General features: G+C 34.5%; 2 gene segments (V, D, J or C); both read right to left on the bottom strand.

Moving 5' to 3' along the window:
* Positions 1 to 379: 379 nt before the first annotated feature.
* LOC127501352 (T cell receptor delta variable 3-like) overlaps positions 380 to 20725 on the bottom strand; it is a 71931-nt gene continuing 51585 nt past the window's right edge. Inside the window, 1 exon segment of the V gene segment in view lies at positions 380 to 807. Within this exon segment, the coding sequence occupies positions 467 to 807 (341 nt within the window).
* LOC127501270 (T cell receptor alpha variable 19-like) lies at positions 18277 to 19382 on the bottom strand. The segment is given in 2 exon segments: positions 18277 to 19021; positions 19314 to 19382. Coding segments are annotated over 2 exon segments (438 nt in total).

The following is a 20725-nucleotide window of genomic DNA, read 5'->3' as shown; positions in this document are numbered from 1 at the left end:
CATACTATAATGCTGTGCTGTAAGACTATCAGAGCTCATCTAATCATTAAGATTATTTTCTTCATTATAATTTAACTCCTTAAAGAAGAATGAACATCATTAAATGTCAATGTTGAGTGTATATCGCCCTCTTCTGGTCTTTCATAGCTTTAATACATAATACATCTTCACAAAATCTAGATTTTAATGGCAATAACCAGATTTATGGTGATATATATTATTGTAACAGTATGAGCAATATGAAATCAATTGAAACCAACTGTAAGGGAAAACTGATACAAATGTAAATATAACTGATGTAAATTAGATCATGTAAACTGAGTGTTAACTTTTAAATGAATATATCCATATATATTTTTATCCATATATGTGGATAAAAAGGTTTTTAAAAATGAAATCATAGAATAAGAATAATTATTCTAATACAAACTGAAATTGTATAATGATGTAATTGATGCTGTTGCTGTCAGAGTTTTTGTGTGAGTGTTGAGTGTGTTTGAGTCACAGTGGGGTTCAGAGCACAGTAGTACACAGCAGAGTCAGACACACGCAGGTTCTTGATTGTCAGAGGAACTGAAGTTTTGCTGAGATTTGCTTGAAATCTCTCCTCGAATTCATCCTCATTTTTTCCAGTGTTAGAGAATCTATTCAACATGTACTTGGGGATCCCATTTACTTTCTGCTGGTACCAGAAGAGAGTCGGGTTTGGGTAAGAAGTCTGATATGTACAGTTGATTGTTACATCATCACCTTCAAAAGCAGACTGAATCTTTGTATGCTGATCAACTTTGTCTTCAGATTTACATCCTGAAATAGAATTGAAACAATATGAATAAAAATTTTGCCCATTGGCTGCAAGGAATGTGCACAAAGATATATAAGGAAAATTCATTTTAAATAGTCTATTTGAAAAGAATCATTATTTAATAGTGTTACTCACCCCAGATATATAAAAATATGATCACAATGACACTTATATACATTATATATCATTATATACAACTGAAATCACCAAGGATATATGCAGAGATGTTGTGATCTTCTTCCTCTTTCTGTATCTGTTAAAGCAGCAGTAAATTCAAGTCATTTGGTCTGACTGCTGGGAGGAGCCTGTGCTACAGTAAGTGCCAATGAAGACGAGTATGAGGTCTCTGCGGAACAAAAGTGGGCGTTTCTGAATTTGTGGGTGATTTCAAACTGGTGGGTGTTTATAAATCATGCAATGACAATGATCCCTTTCATCCGACCCCACCCCTAAACCCTACACACACTCTGACGTGGGCAAATCAGGTAACGCTCTCAAAAACGCTATGTTTATGATGGCCTCGTTCACTGATCTGGTAACTCCTATTACTGTCCTGCAGAGACTGATGAAGACTGTAGTATATGTAATATATTGAAGTGCTATATCACTTCATTATACATTTTATATGTATAATAATGAATCTACGTATATATGTATTTAATTAGCTTATATCACTTTTTATTCACTGAAAAACACAGTATCTTATTACACTTTAGAATGCTTGATTCTGATTGGTCAATCGTTGCATTCAGCAGCAGTCTGATATTTCCATATATTTGCCATCATCCATAGCAACATTGTATATGTATTCTGTATGTTGTTGTGAATTTTAAGGTAATATAGCTACAGGTCAGATTATAAACTGAATTTGCAGACTTTAACTGTAAAATCAATTTCATATTCACATACCCTTACAAAAAATAAGTATACTTCAAGTTCATTTTATTAAGTATACATAACATTACATTTAACATGTACATTACATACCAAGATGTGTGTTTGTGCATTGGAGGAACCACATGGGACGTGATATCCTGAACATATTGTTTCTTTGAAGTTTTATAGCAGGCCTAATTCAGCCTCACACAGGTGTTAGCACATATTTTATTACATTTGAGGCTGGATAGATTGTGGTTTTGATTGTGGTTTTCAGAAGATCGGTTCAAAGTGAAAAGAGCTTCAGGTTTTTGTACGACGTGTTTCATGTTTTGTATCACTGGGCTACAACTCTTAGAGCACAATAATAGAGAGCTGAATCTGACAGACGTACATCAGTAATAGTGAGTTCAGTGGATGTTCCTGATGCAGTCGACTGAAATCGATCATCAGAGGTGTGTTCATCAGAACTAAGTGATCCGGCTCCTTTGCGTAATAAATACTGTGGTTCTTTGTTTGGATATTGTCTGTACCAGTAAAGCAGAACAAACTGACTATTTGTAGTATATGAGCAGCTTAGCTTGACAGTTTCTGTTTCTTTACTGTTCTTTTCTCTCTCTTTATCTGGCTCAATGTTGTCTCCAGTCACCAAACCTGTCAACAAGCACATGGATTTTTGATTTGTGAAAGTTGGCAAAATAATACTTAAAGCACATTCACAGCACATTTTACAAAATAAATAAATAAATAAATAAAAATTACATCAATAGGCCATTGGGGTTTGAGGGGTTTACTTTCTTCCTTTTTTCCATTTAAAAATCAATACAATTAAATGTACCTGTTCCCACAATGAGAATAAGTATGAAGCATGTGTCCATGTTGAATCAGATCAGTTCTCTGTTGAGGCTCTCAGTGCTTGAGCTGTAAGTCACTGCAGATCAGTCACAAACACACACAGGAACTTCCTGCTTTATAAAGGCATGGCTTAAATACTAGATGTCTTTGTATTTTTTAGTCTGTATAATTTCCTCTCAATTCTCATGAAAATATTAACTGTTGGAAATATGAAGAATATTTACTTTATAGTTATATAGATATTTAGCTAGTTATTTTAGTATATATACCATAATTTAGGACAAGCAAGAGCTCCATTTGAATGTGTGTGCTTTATATTACATGAGAAACATTTGAGATATTTTAACGTTTGTTACATTTAACTTTTTTTTTTTTTAAATGATTTGTCAAATAGGACAATAAGACAATATTGGTTTCAATGTGATTCAGCTTTATATTGCCAAACATTTACTTTGTTTACATTTTGTTTATATTTGATCACTTTTACATTAAGCTGATCTTTCTTGTCTCTCATTGTAACAGGTTTTTGTATAGATCTGATGTGTTTCCTGTGACTGTGGGGTTCAGAGCACAGTAATACACAGCAGAGTCAGACACACACAGATCCTTGATCATCAGAGGAACTGAGTCTGATGACACATCAGAGTGAAATCTCTCCGGGAACTCAGTGTCCTGATCTCCTACATATTTGTTTTTCCTCAACATGTATTTAGGAATGTTGTTTTCTCTCTGGATGTACCAGAAGAGGTCTGGTGTTGTTGTAGATGCAGTATATTTGCACTGTAATGTGACTGATCCTCCTTCAGGTTTAGTCTGCATTCTGAAAATAAGATATTAATGTTACAAATGGTATTATTCAATAAAAAAATAACTTTACATGAAGTATACATACCATGAATAAATAATGCAAATATTAATGCTTGATTCAGTCGGTCTGAGAGAGAAGTCTGTTATTCCACACATCGCATATTAATACCGATAGCTGCTTTCCTTTTGAAAATTATTGGTTTCCAGGGGAATATTTCCAGCACATGGGTCTGAATCTAATACAGTCAGAATATGAACATTACACTTTTCATTTTTTGTATAAATAAATAATAAACTGAAAATTGTTAATGGATTCCAGGTCAATGATAGTCCATGTAGTTAAAACAGAAGTTATTCCAGAATGTTATTTGGAAGCATAATATAATTTGTTTCATTATTATTTTTTTTTTAATATTTTTAATGTCTGTTCTTTTTTTTTTTTTTTTTAATCAGTTATTTATTCTTCCTTAATTTACATTTAAAATGTATAATCATTAATGCTGCATAAAACATAAACAGTGTTATATATACTGTAGGTAAACGTTTACTGTAGGTACTGAACCACTTTTTGATATTCAACAGGTGTTACCATATCCTCTCATTTATAGTCTCTGTGGTTTACAAAAGAGATGTCTGTGGTTTGATACTCATGTGATTGCTGTTGTTCAAAGCAGTAATAGTGTGTGTGAGTTTTTGTAAAGCTTCTCAGGCATTTTGTATCACTGGGCTCCTACTCTAAGAGCACAATAATAGAGAGCTGAATCTGACAGAGCTGCTGCTTTAATAATGAGTTCAGTGGATGACTGGGATGTTGTTGACTGAAACCGATTGTCTGGTATATCATAATGTGTGCTGTATGATCGAGCACCTTTATACAGTAAATATTCTGGTTCTCTGTTTGGATACTGTCTGTACCAGTAAAGCCAAACATTATTGCTGCTTGTATCATATGAGCATCTCAGTGTCACAGACTCTCCTTCTCTTCTGATCATATCAGTATCCTTGTCAACTGGACCAATGCTATCAGCAAATGCACCTGCAATAAAATTTGAGAAATCACAATAGAACATTAAACCATCAGCCAGTTTCTCTTGCCAAAAACAGCATGAGATTTTAAAAGTGTAAATTATATCCACCTGAAACTGTAATGGCAATCACTAGTAGACATCTGTCCATGTTGATTCCTCAGTTTAAACAGGTTTTGATAATGGTTTAAGGTTAGCTGTGTATCTTTCTTTAAGGTTTATACATGTGCACTAAACTGAATGTGATTAATGATAAAAAACATTGAATAGATAAACGACTGCAGTGGGAGGGGCTCTGCTGTTTATGAATAGTGTGGGTGTGGTCAGTGACATCACAATCAATACGAGATCCTTTTTGTTTCATATTTTAAAATATAACAAGGAACAATGTCTGTTTATGAATATCGCTATTCCTTTTTTAATTCAGAGTTTAATAACTAAATGTAATCAAAACTTTCTTGCTCACCATCTGTGTTTTTAAGGCAATAATAACTTCTCATTAAGTGTAATAAGTGTTTAGGTTCTCAGAGACCTTATTACAGTGGAAGTAATCACGTAATATGTGAGTTAAAACAATTAAAATTAACAGAGTTCCTATATGCAGTTTGGAAAACTTGAGTAATTTCCAGGTTTGGGTAAGTATGGAAAAAAGAAAGTATGAGTAGGAAAATATATTTCTGTTTCCAGACTATTGCCCCTATTCAGTTTTCTAAAATATAAAATTAAGAATTTCTAAAATGTATCATACAAGCAGAGTGTTTTCATGACCGAAGTTTAGTGATTATTTAGTGATTGTCAAAAAGGACTGAATGAATTTAGTGTGCAAAATTTTATTATATTTCATTATGTGTGTGTGCCACTCAAATGATCATCTGTTACAAAACTGCTCTGAAGCACAGGTTGAAGATCCAAGTGCAGATTTTATTTAGTGTAATCCATAAACAGGCACAGGGTCAAAAACATTGGCAAACGATGATGGTGCAACATCAAACCACGATTATTAAACCAATGTGTCAGAGGTGAATATGCACATTTAAGGCTTCTTTTCATCATTTTAAGCATGTTATCACTTCGAGAAAACCACTGGAAGAAAAAAAAAAAAAAAAAATCAAAATTAAAAATATTTTGAGATGACTGTATTATATACCAAAAACAATGCTGTACGAACCAGTACGAACCATGTTAAATATGGTCTGAAAAATCTACAGAGAGGTTTGGAAATTTTAGTGTCGAAAAGTATGGGATTTTGAAATGGAAAATGTGCAGGAAGTTAAACAACACCACTTAAATGCTCACACGAGGTTTTTGTGTTTATGTTGAGTGTGTTTGAGTCACAGTAGTACACAGCAGAGTCAGACACACACACATCCATGTTTTTTGATCCCTTTTTAATTTTTCTTTCAATTTCCCTTTGTAACTTGAATAAAATGTCATTTGTAACCACACACAGGTGTTTCCACTGGTGTAATTATATTATGTGAATTATAGATTGTGGGTTTGATGTGGCTTGAGATCAAAGTGAAAAATGAATTTGAGTTTTTGTACAGCTTCACATAGACTTTGTATCACTGGGCTCCAACTAATAGAGCACAATAATAGAGAGCTGAATCTGACAGAGTCACACTGTTAATAATGAGTTCAGTGGATGTTTGAGATGTAGTCGACTGAAAGCGAGGATCAGAGGGGTTCCCAGTGCCACTATATGAACGAGCCTCTTTCCATATTAAATACTGAGGCTCTCCATTAAGATACTGTCTGTACCAGTAAAGTGTAACTGTATTGCTGTCTGTTTCATATGAGCAGCTGAGGGTCACAGTCTCGTCTTCCTTCTTTATAACAGTTTCTTTATTTGGCCAAATCTTGTCTGCAGTCATCACACCTAAAACAAAGAAATAAGAAAATTAAGAGTCAAGTTGCACACAATCATTTCTTATACAGTTTTTCTGCATCACTAGAATGAATAAAGTGAATCATTTTGTACCTGAAGTCAGAAATAAAATCAGAAACAGGTGTTTTTCCATGTTTTCTACAGATCTGTTCATGTTCTCTGTGCTCCGATGCTAATGCTTTAGTTCAGAGCTCACAGAAGAGGTGTGTCTTCAGTGTCTTCATCTTTGGTTCAGATGCAGGTGATTGGTTGGAAGTGACAGTTTTCAACACAAGAGCCTTGAAAGAAAGAAATCAGAAAGTGTGTGATGGGGACCTATATGTGCTGGTTAAAAAACCAAATACACCAATACATTCTGGATCATATAGAATTATACTCTGTTAAAACTGAAGAAATAAAAATAATGAAAACAATTTAAATACTGTAGATCTGCTCTGCTTGAGTTAAACTTCACAAAAAACACATATGAGTTTAAACAACACTACTCAGATGCTCACACAGTCTTTTTGTGTGAGTGTTGTGTGTGTTTGAGTCACAGTGGGCCTCAGAGCACAGTAGTACACAGCAGAGTCAGACACACACACATCCTGGATCATCAGAGGAACTGATCTTGTTAATGTGTTTAGACTTGCGTTAAATCTCTTCTTGAACTCTTCCTCGTTATCTCCATAAGCACTGACTCTGTTCAGCATGTATTTTGGGAATCCGTTCACTTTTTGCTGGTACCAGAAGAGAGTTTGGGATGGATCGGTGGTTGTAAATGTACAATTGATTGTTACAGCTGCACCTTCAACAGCAGTTTGAACTCTCATATTCTGGTGGACGGCTTCCTCAGATTTACACCCTGAAATTTAGAAAACCATTTACCAATTTAAATCATTTAATAATTTATTCTCAAATTAAATATGTTTAAAAATCTACTTACCCAAGAAATATGAGATAAACAACGTAAAATATTTTTTCCAGTGTGTCATCATAATACTGTATTTGTACTGTATAAATTAAACTAAATTGAATGAACAGCAGTTTTAACCCCCTTGTTGATTCAGACTCTCTTTGCTAAAGTTACACTGAAGACATTTAAAACACCTGGAGGAGGAGACGGACTAAACCACAGTATCTGAATGCAGAGAGCATAAAGGATTTGTGATTCATTTGGACAATTATGTCATAATATTAAATATTTTGCATAAAGTTTGAGAATATGATATTTTAATATTTTTGCATTCCTCAATTATATGGAAAAAGTGCAGATGAATTAAACAGATAAAAAGAAATGGAATAAAGTTATTAGTTGAACAGTTTTGTCATCATTTTTTTGCCTCATGTTTGTTCCAAACCGGCATGACTTTCTTTCCTCTGTTTAACACGAAAGGATATTTTCAGAAATGTCTCAGTGTTTTTTGTCAATGGGAACCGAAACTGTTTGGGTACCAACATATTTCAAAATATCTTATTTTGTGTTCCACAGAAGAAAGTAAGTCATGTAGGTTTAGGACAAGATGAGGGTGAGTAAATCATGGGAGAATTTTCATTTTGGTGTGAACTGTCCCTTTAATATCATGCTTATGAAACTCTTTTTACATTGTAATTTATTTTCTCTTTTTTATATTTATTGTATTTGGTGTTAGTGAATGTATTATGATGGCAGGATCTGTTTGTGGTTGATCTCAGTGTTCTTGTGTGAGAGTGAAGTGTTCTGTTGTCACAGCGGCTTCAGATCACAGCAGAGTCAGACACACATCCTGGATCATCAGAGGAACTGATCTTGATGTGGAACATAAGATGGATTGGCCCAATTTTACAGTTGAGATAATAACTTTAAAACATGACATAAAGAAACTGCATTCACCTTATTTTTAAAGTAAAAAATATGGGTATGGCCATTTGTAACTTGAATGTGTTGGGCTTCTGGTCTCATCTGCTTTGCAAAATAAGATGGATAAACATCCCATACAACAAGTTCTTCTAGTGTGATGTCATATCCTCTCTTCTCCGCTCTCTTCATTACTCCAGAATTGTTCAACAGGTGTTACCACATACAGTCACTGTGGTTTAGAAATATAAATGTGGTGTGATAAACATTTGATAACTGGCTTTTAAAGCAGTAATAGTGTGTGTGAGTTTTTGTAAAGCTTCTCAGGCATTTTGTATCACTGGGGTAACTATTCTAAGAGCACAATAATAGAGAGCTGAATCTGACAGAGCTGCTGCTTTAATAATGAGTTCAGTGGATGATTGGGATTGTAAATATTCTGGTTCTCTGTTTGGATACTGTCTGTACCAGTAAAGTCTATAACTGCTGCTTGTATCATGTGAGCATCTCAGTGTCACAGACTCTCCTTCTCTTCTGATCATATTAGTATCCTTGTCAACTGGACCAATGCTATCAGCAAATGCACCTGCAATACAATTTGAGAAATCACAATAGAACATTAAACCATCAGCCAGTTTCGCTTGCCAAAAACAGCATGAGATTTTAAAAGTGTAAATTATATCCACCTGAAACTGTAATGGCAATCACTAGTAGACATCTGTCCATGTTGATTCCTCAGTTTAAACAGGTTTTGATAATGGTTTAAGGTTAGCTGTGTATCTTTCTTTAAGGTTTATACATGTGCACTAAACTAATTGTGATAAATGATTAAAAAAAAAACATTGAATAGATAAATGACTGCAGTGGGAGGGGCGCTGCAGGAGGAGTCTGACTGAACCACAGTTCCTGAATACTGAACGTCTCTTCCTCCTTAAGGATTCTGGATGTACTTTTAATACTTTTCAATGTTCTGAAGTTTGTTTTATCAGTCTCTTCAAATACATTGATTCAAGCACTGCCAACAAAATTAGTTTGATGAACTAAACTAATGCTAGTAGATCATTTGGCATAGTTATTGTACTTGGCTATATTATTAGAAGAAGCTTTAAAAAAGAGACTTTTACCATTAAATGATTGTATATTTTATGTTGTTATTCTCAAATTATTTTATTATTATTTGATTCATTATAGTTATGCATTTTTATCAGTGTCAGAGAATTGTTTTTGTGTGAGTGTTGAGTGTGTTTGAGTCACAGTGGGGTTCAGAGCACAGTAGTACACAGCAGAGTCAGACACACGCAGGTTCTTGATTGTCAGTGAAACTGAATTTGAGTCCAAACTGGCATTAAATCTCTCTTCAAATTCAGAACTGCTACTCGATCCAAACTTGTATTTCATCAGTATATATTCAGGAAGGTCATTAAAGCGTTGAATGTACCAGAAAAGATATGGATCAGACCGAAGTGTTTCATATTCACAGCTCAGGGTAACCTGATGTCCTTCAGTGGCAGTTTTTGTCTCACTTGACTGATTAACAGTGTCTTTCCCAAAGCACCCTGTGAATGCATAATAACATAATTATACAAGCAATATCATTTTAATAATGCAGTTATTTACAGCAATAAAGATTTGATTACTTACCATAGAAATTAAAGGCCAAAATGAATAAAACAGGCATTCTGAGAGACATCTTTGTTTATCTATGAAAGGAAATAGGAAAATGTAATTCATAGCAGCGTTCCACAGCTGTAGGAGAAGCTTTGTCTTCTGCTTGTCATGTTGATATAGTGATGATGTTCAACCGCAGATGTTTCTTTTCAATCAAGACTTACAATAATAAACATGAGGTGGTGTCATGTGTATGTAGATATCGCCATCTTCAGGCTAAAAAATAAAAATAAAAAACTTCTGTGTCCTAACTTCCACTGTAACAAAATCCAAAACCATTTTAAAATAAAATAAAATAAACAGCTGTTGTTGGTATAGATCAGATCACATTATCACCTAAAAAACAACAACGACTTCTCGATTGTTTTGTTTTTTGTTTTGTTTGACGGTTCAATACAGTCTCTTCTGACTTACACCTGAATATGAATTAAAGAAATGTTTTAAAAAGTAATGTACATTCATGTTGTTTTAAGAGGTTTTCATAAAAGAAGAAATAAAAGTAGCAATTGGCAAAGCATTTTCATAGTGTTTATGGCAAATGTGAATCTGTTTTTTTTTTAGGTTAATAAGTAATAAGTAGGTTCACAGGGTCCTTATAACAGTGTAAGTAATCACATCACATCAGAGGTTGAACAGGGTTTTTGTGTGAGTGTTGAGTGTGTTTGAGTCACAGTGGGCCTCAGAGCACAGTAGTACACAGCAGAGTCAGACACACACACATCCTGGATCATCAGAGGAACTGATCTTGATGTGGGGTCCAATGTTGCAGAAAATCTGTCTCTAAATTCATCCTCAGTAGTTCCTTTACCAACTGTAAATTTACTCAGAATAAATATTGGTGATTTGTTTGGTAGTTGTTTGTACCAGAAGAGATATGCAGTTGTAGCTGTGGTAGAATAATTGCACAGGAGAGTAACTTGATCTTGTTCATTTGCAGTCATTTTTCTGTAAGGCTGTTCAACTCTGTCTTGTCCCCAGCACACTGAAAAATATATATAAAACTATTTATAATTTACACACACACACACACACACACACACACATATATATATATATATATATATATATATTTACAGACACTGAAGTGTAATTGATTGTCTTTCTTACCAAAGTCCCGTGTTATGAAGAAAAGAGTAATAATAATCAGTTTTTGCATTGCTGAAATGAAGAGATTATTTTAACATATGTTCAATGAATGTGTCTCTGTATCTTTACTGAAGCTCTCTGTTTCCTCTCTGCTGCTCTTCTCTTGATATTCAAGTCTTCAAATAGCTCTAGGTCCTCACATGGCACACTGCTGATGACACTTTAAGTGATGCTGCCCCCCAGTGGTGAAATTATGTATTTCTAACACATGACCACATTATGTTTACATTTTGTAGCAGTGGACATACAGAGGACACACTTTTTGATATGAAGACTCAGGGCCAGATTTACTAACAGCTTGCACCAGCACAAACCATGCAACGTGATTTACTAAGGTTTGCAGTAGTCAGTTTACTGGCATTTGAACTATTATTTAATGATTGCAGTCTCATGCTAATTTGCCCTGTTTAGTAAATCTGGCCTTATTTCTTTATAACTGCCTTTACCATCCAGAAACTTTTCAAAAGAGCTGCATCTGACAGAGTCACATCATCATTAATGAGGTTATTGGTTGATCGGGATATCGACACCTGAAACATTAAATACTGAAGTTCTCTGTTTGGATACTGCCTGTACCAGTAAAGTCTGACATAACTGCTGCTTGTGTCACATGAGCATCTCAGTGTCACAGACTCTCCTTCTCTAATGATGAGATTTGAACCCATATTTGGCCAAATCAGGTCCTCAGCTATCACACCTGCAAACATGAACAAAGAAATGTGTTACAAACATGTGAGATCATGCACACATTATAAATAAATTGATACACATTACATTTGAATAATCCATATCACTATACTGTAGTGGAAAAAACGTGTGGTTGCTTACCATAGGACATAATTAAAATCAAACTTAGATGTTTCTCCATGTTTAAAAGCTGATATGAGTTTGTTAGTGCTCTCAGCGCTCTGTTCTGCAGTTTCTCACAGTGACTCTCTGATATTCAGTCTTTGACACTTGGTTGTGAGAAGAAGGAGAATAAAATCAATAAAAAACATTTAATAATAATCTTAAAAAAAACAAAAAAACAATGATAAATATGACGCTATTAGCTGAAATGACTGAATTTATTATGTAGTCTGTGAATGTCAAAATTGCTCACAAACTTATCTTTTGTGAATTGTTTCACTTCTATTGCTACCTCTTTTTTAAAGGAACACTCCACTTTTTTTGATAATAGGCTCATTTTCCAACTCCCCTAGAGTTAAACAGTTGAGTTTTAAAACTTGACTCTTCTGTAGTTACATCGTGTACGAAGACCAACGGAAAATTAAAAGTTGCGATTTTCTAGGCCGATATGGCTAGGAACTATACTCTCATTCCGGCGTAATAATCAAGGAACTTTGCTGGCGTACCATGGGTGCAGCAGGCGCAATGATATTATGCAGCGCCTCTCACAAATGTCTCCATGGTTGCAAGGCACGCTCCCTGTTCAAGCAGGTGATCACAGGCGCTGCGTAATATCATTGCGCCTGCTTTTCATTTTCCGTCGGTCTTAATACACAATGTAACTACAGAAGAGTCAAGTTTTAAATAGGAAAAATATTGAAACTCTTTGGTCATTTTTTAACGAGATGCTAACGGTCTAATCAGATTCAATGAACTATGCTAAGCTATGCTAAAAGTGGTACCGCCAGACCCGGAGATCGGCTGAATGGATTCGAAAATGGAAAAAAACTCAACTGTTTAACTCTAGGGGAGTTGGAAAATTAGCCTATTTTCAAAAAAAGTGGAGTGTTCCTTTAACATATACTGTATATCTGGATAAAATTTCTTATTACACTCACATGCAGGTGTTTCCACTTTTTTTAAAAAAATTCTGTGTATAATAGATTGTGGTTTTGATGTGGTTTAGTTTCAAAGAGTAAAATGAATTTGAGTTTTTGTACAGCTTCACATAGACTTTGTATCACTGGGCTCCAACTCTTAGAGCACAATAATAGAGAGCTGAATCTGACAGAGTTACTCCATTAATCTTGAGTTCAGTGGTTGTACGTGATGTAGTCGACTGAAAGCGAGGATCAGAGGGGTTCCCAGTACCACTATATGAACGAGCATATTTCCATATTAAATACTGAGGTTCACTATTAGGATACTGTCTGTACCAGTAAAGTGTAACTTGATTGCTGTCTGTTTCATATGAGCAGCTCAATGTCACAGACTCTCCTTCTGTATGGATGAAATCTGCACCCTTATTTGGCCCAATCTGATCTGCAGCCATTATACCTGCAAACATAAACATAAACATAAAAAATGTGCATATGTTTTAAAACACATGTGGGTTTCAGTCACATTACACTTGATTATCTATTGTCCATACCTCTGGAATCAAATGATATTTTACCTGAAGTCATGATTAAAATCAGAACCAAGTGTCTGTCCATGTTCACTAAGTCAGATCAGTTGTGTTGATGCTCTGAGTTTCTACAGTTACTCAGGAGGAACTGAGTCATAAAGTCACTCAGAAACTTCCTGCTCTCTGTTGAGATGATGCTGTTCGTCAGTTTACAATTGAGCAAAAACATCAATGTAATATAGAAACAAAATGTTCAAAAATATTTGAAGAGTAAAAACTATTCAAAAAATATTTGCAAATACTGATAAAACCGAAGACTCGTTTTTATTGTATAGACAAATAAATGAACGAACGAGTGAACAAGAGCTGTAAATGAGATATCTGTTATTTTGTAAATAGAAAAGGAGGAGCTAATGATCCTGTAATGAGGCGTGATAATATGAATATGTGGTGCATATTGCCATCTTATGGTTACCAAAAAGCATTATAAACTGATTAATTTTAGTAGTTTCCTCCAAAATAAAAAAAATAAAAAAGTCTGCATTCTGTTTCTTTTCTCCTTGTATATTTTAATTTGTTTTATTCTTTATAAATGCTTCTAGCAGTTACACTGTGAAACTCACCTTTCATTACAGCACATATAATACCTTTAATGTTGGGTTTGTACAAAGTTATTATATCTCATTGTAAACGTGTCTTTGTGTTTCATCAGACTTTTGTTCTGTGTCTGAATTGGCAGTTTGGGAATGTAATTATTTCTATTGTTATGTGCTTCAATCTGTTTAGAAGGCATAATTATATGCCTTTTCAGCTGTGTCAGGTTTTTGTACAGTGTTCTTGTGTTTCCTGTGACTGTGGGCTGTAGAGCACAGTAATACAGAGCAGAGTCTGATACTGCAGCAGAGGAGATCTCCAGATACACAGAGTTTTCTTTGACTTTAGTGACTTTGGCAGTGAATCTGGAATCTACATAAGACTCCTGAGCTTGTTTTGAACCGTCTGAGATGAGCACAAGGAATTAAGGAGCTGATCCAGGATACTGACGGTACCAGTGAAGAGTATTTGCAGTTGAATAACTGCAGGATAATTTAACATTTGAACCCTCAACAGCGAACTCCTCTGTTTTGGTTGGTTTAATTTCATTTCCATGTGTTGCATCTGCAAAAGTATCAAATCTTTTATTAACTTGTGTTTGAATTGAATTTATTTTAGATGTATCAGCATAAAATGCAATATACAAAATACACTTTATACATATTCTGACTGCTCAGAATAGTTACTGTAAATGCAAAACACAAAACACTTCAATACTTACATGCAAAAGCAGAAAGCAGAATGACAGATTGGAGCATCATTGTGTTTGTTCCTTATGATCTGTCTGAAGTTTAACAATATCTCACCAGATATCAATGTTTTAAACCCTCCCTGTTCCAGAGAGCAGATCAGTTTCATCTTCATATAGTCCACAGTGTCATCTCTATTGCTATAGTTCATAGCTCCCTCTTGTGGTTACTTACTATCTCTGTCAAATGATATAAATCATCAGATATCAACATATAAAATATGATAAATTGCTCATACTTTGGTTGTTATAGTATTTTAGAAACATAAACCAGATTATCATCAGATATTCTCTGTTTAGATGCATGAATTTCAGTGCTACTAAAACAGGAATTCATCTGGTTCTGTACAGTTCACACAGCTTAGACAAAAAAAAAGCAAGTCGAACTATATATAAATTAACATTTAGTCAGTGATTTACATCCTAGAGTACAGTGTGAATAAATATCGTTATTAGTATTCAGAAAGATAAGCATACTTTATCATACCACTGCTGCAACTATAGTGTTCACCTTCACATATTTATATATTATGAATTCATAATCTAACTTTAATTCAAATAGATTTTTATGGAAGGAAATTAGTTGTACATCTTCAGTTTTGTCAGGTTTTTGTACAGTGTTCTTGTGTTTCCTGTGACTGTGGGCCTCAGAGCACAGTAATACAGAGCAGAGTCTGACACACGCAGATCCTGGATTGTCAATGGAAATGATTTTGTAGTTGTGTTGAGATTGCTGCTAAATCTATCTTCGAACTGTTTATCATTCGTACTGAATTTGCCCAGCACGTATTCTGGAAATCCATTCACTTTTTTCTGGTACCATAAGAGATTTGGTGATAAATCAGTGGTTTCATATTGACAGTTGATTGTTACAGCTGCACCTTCAACAGCAGTTTGAACTCCTGGATTTTGTTCAACGCTGTCCAGAGAATCACATCCTGTAATGTATAACATCACTGATGAGGATCTCATATTCATATTAGAAGAATATTACAGCATGAATACTTACAGAATCTGACTTACCCCAGAAATATGTGATAAAGAAGACTACAATTCTTTGCCAGTTTGCCATCACAGAAATTGTTAAAATAATACTTTAGATAAAATGAAGTTGTTGAAATCTACAGTAGACTCTTGTTTCAGCCTCTCTTTGATAAAGTTGTACTAACACTGTCACATATCAGAGACCTGCAGGAGGAGTCTGACTGAACCACAGTTCCTCAATACTGAATGTCTCCTCTTCCTTAAGGATTCATTATGGTTATGTATCTGTCATCAATGTCAGAGAAATGTGTTTTTGTGTGAGTGTTGAGTGTGTTTGAGTCACAGTGGTCCTCAGAGCACAGTAGTACACAGCGGAGTCAGACACACACACATCCTGGATCATCAGAGGAACTGTTCCTAATGTGGAATCCAGTTTTGCATGATATCTCTCCTCAAATTCAGGCTCTGTCTTTCCTTTCCCAATGGAAAAGACACTCAGAATGAATGTTGGTGATCTGTTTGGTAGCTGTTTGTACCAGAAGAGATAAGCATTTGCAGCGCTCATGAGGGTATAATTACACAATAAAGTCACTTGATTTCCCTCAGCAGAAGTCTTTTCTCTTGAAGGCTGATCAACACTGTCCTGTCCCCAGCACACTGGAAGAGATGGGACAAAAATTAACAATCATTTACAGATACTCAAATAAATAAAGTGTAAATAATGAAAGATTGTCCTTACCTAAATCATGTGCCGTGAAGAAAAGAGCAATAATCACCCATTTTGTCATTGTTGCTCTGAGTTGAAGAGAGTGAGAGAAAAACTACTAATGTGAGTCTCTCCTTATGGTGAATCTCTCTTTAGTAGCTTCTCTTGATCATTTTCAGCAACTGCGCGAGAATTTAAGTGATGCTTCCCCCTGGTGGTGAATTTATTGAATTAAACACCTCACGTTTGAAGTTCATTTGTAACCTTTGAAATCATTTGTGATTTTTTAAAGTATATAAATGATATAGTGTCCTATGACTGATTGATTGTGTAACATGTTATTACATATAATCATCTCTGTGTATCTCAATCAAGACGAGTAGTCAGGTGAGAGGATAATGTGATTTTTCTAGTCGTTTTAGATTCTTCATAAGGTTCAGCCTTATATAATAATTTGAGGAATGATACTTTCTTCTTAATACATTTGCTGAGCTGGACATTACACAACATTACATATTTTCATGCCACCAGCATCTAAATCAGGTTTCAAAGTTTATTTAATTTTAAAATATGTATGTTATATTGTTTTTGATATATGTCCACATGTATTTTGGTTAATGGTTTTGCATATGATTTGCATATTAATAACAATCCACAAAATGCAACATTAGCCTATGTTGTGAAATAATTAAATACTGTAACTAAAGTCAGAATTAATTAATCAAAAGTAAAATGACATTTATTGGATTGATCAGACTTTTTCAGGCAGACTCAAGCAGAGGAGATATCAGATGATAATGTAATGTTTAATCAAATGTATCAAGCTGTGATGTACTAAAGTCATGTTATATATCTAATAGAATATGTATTGTTTATCTGTTATTTTGATCTCTTTCACTTTCTTTCATTTAGCTTTATAACTTGAACTTTCTAACTTGTAACCACACACAGGTGTTTCCACTGGTGTAATTATATTATGTGAATTATAGATTGTGGGTTTGATGTGGCTTGAGATCAAAGTGAAAAATGAATTTGAGTTTTTGTACAGCTTCACATAGACTTTGTATCACTGGGCTCCAACTCTTAGAGCACAATAATAGAGAGCTGAATCTGACAGAGTTACTCCATTAATCTTGAGTTCAGTGGTTGTACGTGATGTGGTCGACTGAAAGCGAGGATCAGAGGGGTTCCCAGTACCACTCAATGACCGAGCATTTTTCCATATTAAATACTGAGGCTCTCCATTAAGATACTGTCTGTACCAGTAAAGTCTAACATTATTGCTGTCTGTTTCATATGAGCAGCTGAGGGTCACAGTCTCGCCTTCCTTCTTTATAACAGTTTTTTCATTTGGCCCAATCTTGTCTGCAGTCATCACACCTAAAACAAAGAAACAACATAATTTGAGAGTCAAGTTGCACAAAATTTCTCAAATAGCATTTAGATGTTTCTGACCACAGTAATAATAAAAAATCATATTGTACCTGAAATCAGAAATAAAATCAGAAACAGGTGTTTTTCCATGTTTACTCGGTCATATGAATTGTGTATTAATGTTCTCCGTGCTCTGAGCTGTAGCTCTGTGTTACTGTGAGTCTCTGCAGTTTCACACATAAACACGCTGGAACTTCCTGCTTTCAATGTGATGCTCCGCTTCTCATGATTTTGCTCTGCCATTGCCTAGAGGACAACTTTTGCAACTGCAAGAAATTATAGATATAAATATTTATTTATTTAGCAGATGATTTTGCCTAAGAAAAATATGAATGAGCCAATAATATGAATAGTGCTATGATATGGGAAAATTATGTCATTATGTGAAATTATGTTGTGCCAATTAAAATGGCTTTGAGAAATGTGGGATCTGTAACAAACAAAACTTTTCTGTTGAATGACTTTTTTTCACATCAAATAACTTGGACTTTCTGTTTATCACTGAAACATGACTTGCACCAGATGAATAAGTTCTCTATATCTGAACTCACCCCTATGAACTGCAACTATCTTAGCTGCTCTAGACTTTCAGTCATTTATATTAAATAATAAATGAACAAACGAGTAATCTGTAAATGAGATATATATTTTATTATGCAAATAGAAAAGAAGGAGCTAGTGATCCTGTAATAAGGCTTGACAATAAATATGTGGTTCAAACGGCATTACAAAATGAAAACCAAGAAAATAAAGTCTGCATACTGTTTTTTTGTTCTCCTTGCACATTTTATTTTCTTTATGTAAATGCTGGTAGCAGTTACATCACATATAATGACTTTAATTTGGGGGTTTTACAAGTTATTATATCTAATTTCAAACATGGGTCTTTGAATGTGTTCCATCAAACTTGTTCTCAGTGTCTGAATTGGCAGTTTGGGAATCTGATTGTTTCGATTGTTATGTGCTTCAGTCTGTTTAGTAGAAGGCATAATTATAGCTATGCCTTTTCAGTTGTGTCAGGTTTTTGTACAGAGTTACAGTGTTTCCTGTGACTGTGGGCCTCAGAGCACAGTAATACAGAGCAGAGTCTGATACTGCAGCAGAGGAGATGATCAGATCCACACGTTTGATCTCTTTTGTGGCTTGTTTTTCTTTTCTGATCTTAGAAGAGAACCTGCCATCTACCTCTGATGTCTTAGTGTCTTTCACACTCTCTATTTTAAGCACAAGAAATTGAGGAGCTGATCCAGGATACTGACGGTACCAGAGAAGTGAATCTGCAGATGAATAACTGCAGGATAATGTAACAGTTGAACCCTCTGCAGCAGACTCTTCAGTGCTGTCTGGTGTGATTTCATCTCCAAAACTCACACCTGAAAAGAGCAAAATATCAACTTTTAATGTTCAAATAGTTTTAGTTTTGAATTGATTATAGTGATCAGTGATTTGAGATTGTATACATACAGAAAATCAAAAGCTAGTTAACAATTACATTTTAATGTTTTATTTGTTGTTGTGAAAAAGTCTATATTTAGGATGCAATAAATACTTTCAATTAAATAAAAAGCTCATTTAGCATTTAAGAGAAAATTATTAAAAAAAAAAAAAAGTATATTCTCAAATTAGAAATGCAAATGCATGAAAAACATACACAAATGCACTTACATGTCAAAGCAGAGAGCAGAATGACTGAATGAAGTATCATTGTACATGTGTGTGTTCACTGCAGCAGGACTGAGCTTTGTGACAGTCAAATGTAACAAGATCATGTTAAAGATCATGTGAGATGTTAAACTCCTCCTCTTTCATCATGATGCCATAAAAAATCTTCACATACACAGTTTAAAACCAAGCATTACCTTTAATCTAATAAATGTGATATCTGCTCATGCATGTCAAGAAATAATCATTTTTATACAAGCTCACAAAAGAATATGAAGACAATTTTTCGGCACATTAAGTAAATCTAAAATGTATAGTAATGAGTGGATGTACTTTAACAAAATTGCAGTGCTTTGATGTTTTATCATATGTTGGTTCAAGCACTGACCCCTTATTTCAATTCGATGAACTAAACTAATTCGAGACAGAGCACTTGACATTGTTATTGTACTTGGGTATATTATTAGAAGAAACTTTCAAAAATAAGACATTTTTTCAAATGTATTTTTTGTTATTTATTCTTAAAATATGTTTTATTGTTTGTGATATACAGTCTGTCCACATCTATTAGGATTGGTTTTGCATGCTTTGCATATTAATAGCAATCCACAAAATGTTAATTTCCCTTTATAACTTGAACTAAATTTCATTCGTAACCACACACAGGTGTTTCCACTGGTGTAATTGTATTATGTGAATTATAGATTGTGGGTTTGATGTGGCTTGAGATCAAAGTGAAAAATGAATTTGAGTTTTTGTACAGCTTCACATAGACTTTGTATCACTGGGCTCCAACTAATAGAGCACAATAATAGAGAGCTGAATCTGACAGAGTTACTCCATTAATCTTGAGTTCAGTGGATGTTTGAGATGTAGTCGACTGAAAGCGAGGATCAGAGGGGTTCCCAGTTGTAGTACCTGATCGGGCAGGTTTAAATATTAAATACTGAGGTTCACTATTAGGATACTGTCTGTACCAGTAAAGATAAACATAATTGCTGTCTGTTTCATATGAGCAGCTGAGGGTCACAGTCTTGTCTTCCTTCTTTATAACGCTAGTTTCTTTATTTGGCCAAATCTTGTCTGCAGTCATCACACCTAAATCAAGGAAATAAGAAAATTACTGAGTCAAATTGCATAAAAAATATTTCTTACACTGTTTTTCTGCATCATTAGAATGAATAAAGTGAATCATTTTGTACCTGAAGTCAGAAATAAAATCAGAAACAGGTGTTTTTCCATGTTTTCTACAGATGTGTTCATGTTCTCTGTGCTCCGATGCTAATGCTTTAGTTCAGAGCTCACAGAAGAGGCGTGTCTTCAGTGTCTTCATCTTTGGTTCAGATGCAGGTGATTGGTTGGAAGTGACAGTTTTGAACACAAGAGCCTTGAAAGAAAGAAATCAGAAAGTGTGT

The sequence above is a fragment of the Ctenopharyngodon idella genome, chromosome 2, assembly GCF_019924925.1.
Source record: "Ctenopharyngodon idella isolate HZGC_01 chromosome 2, HZGC01, whole genome shotgun sequence".
NCBI lineage: Eukaryota > Metazoa > Chordata > Actinopteri > Cypriniformes > Xenocyprididae > Ctenopharyngodon > Ctenopharyngodon idella.
Note: the sequence above shows the minus strand (reverse complement) of the source record. Positions and strands in the feature narration are given on the sequence as shown.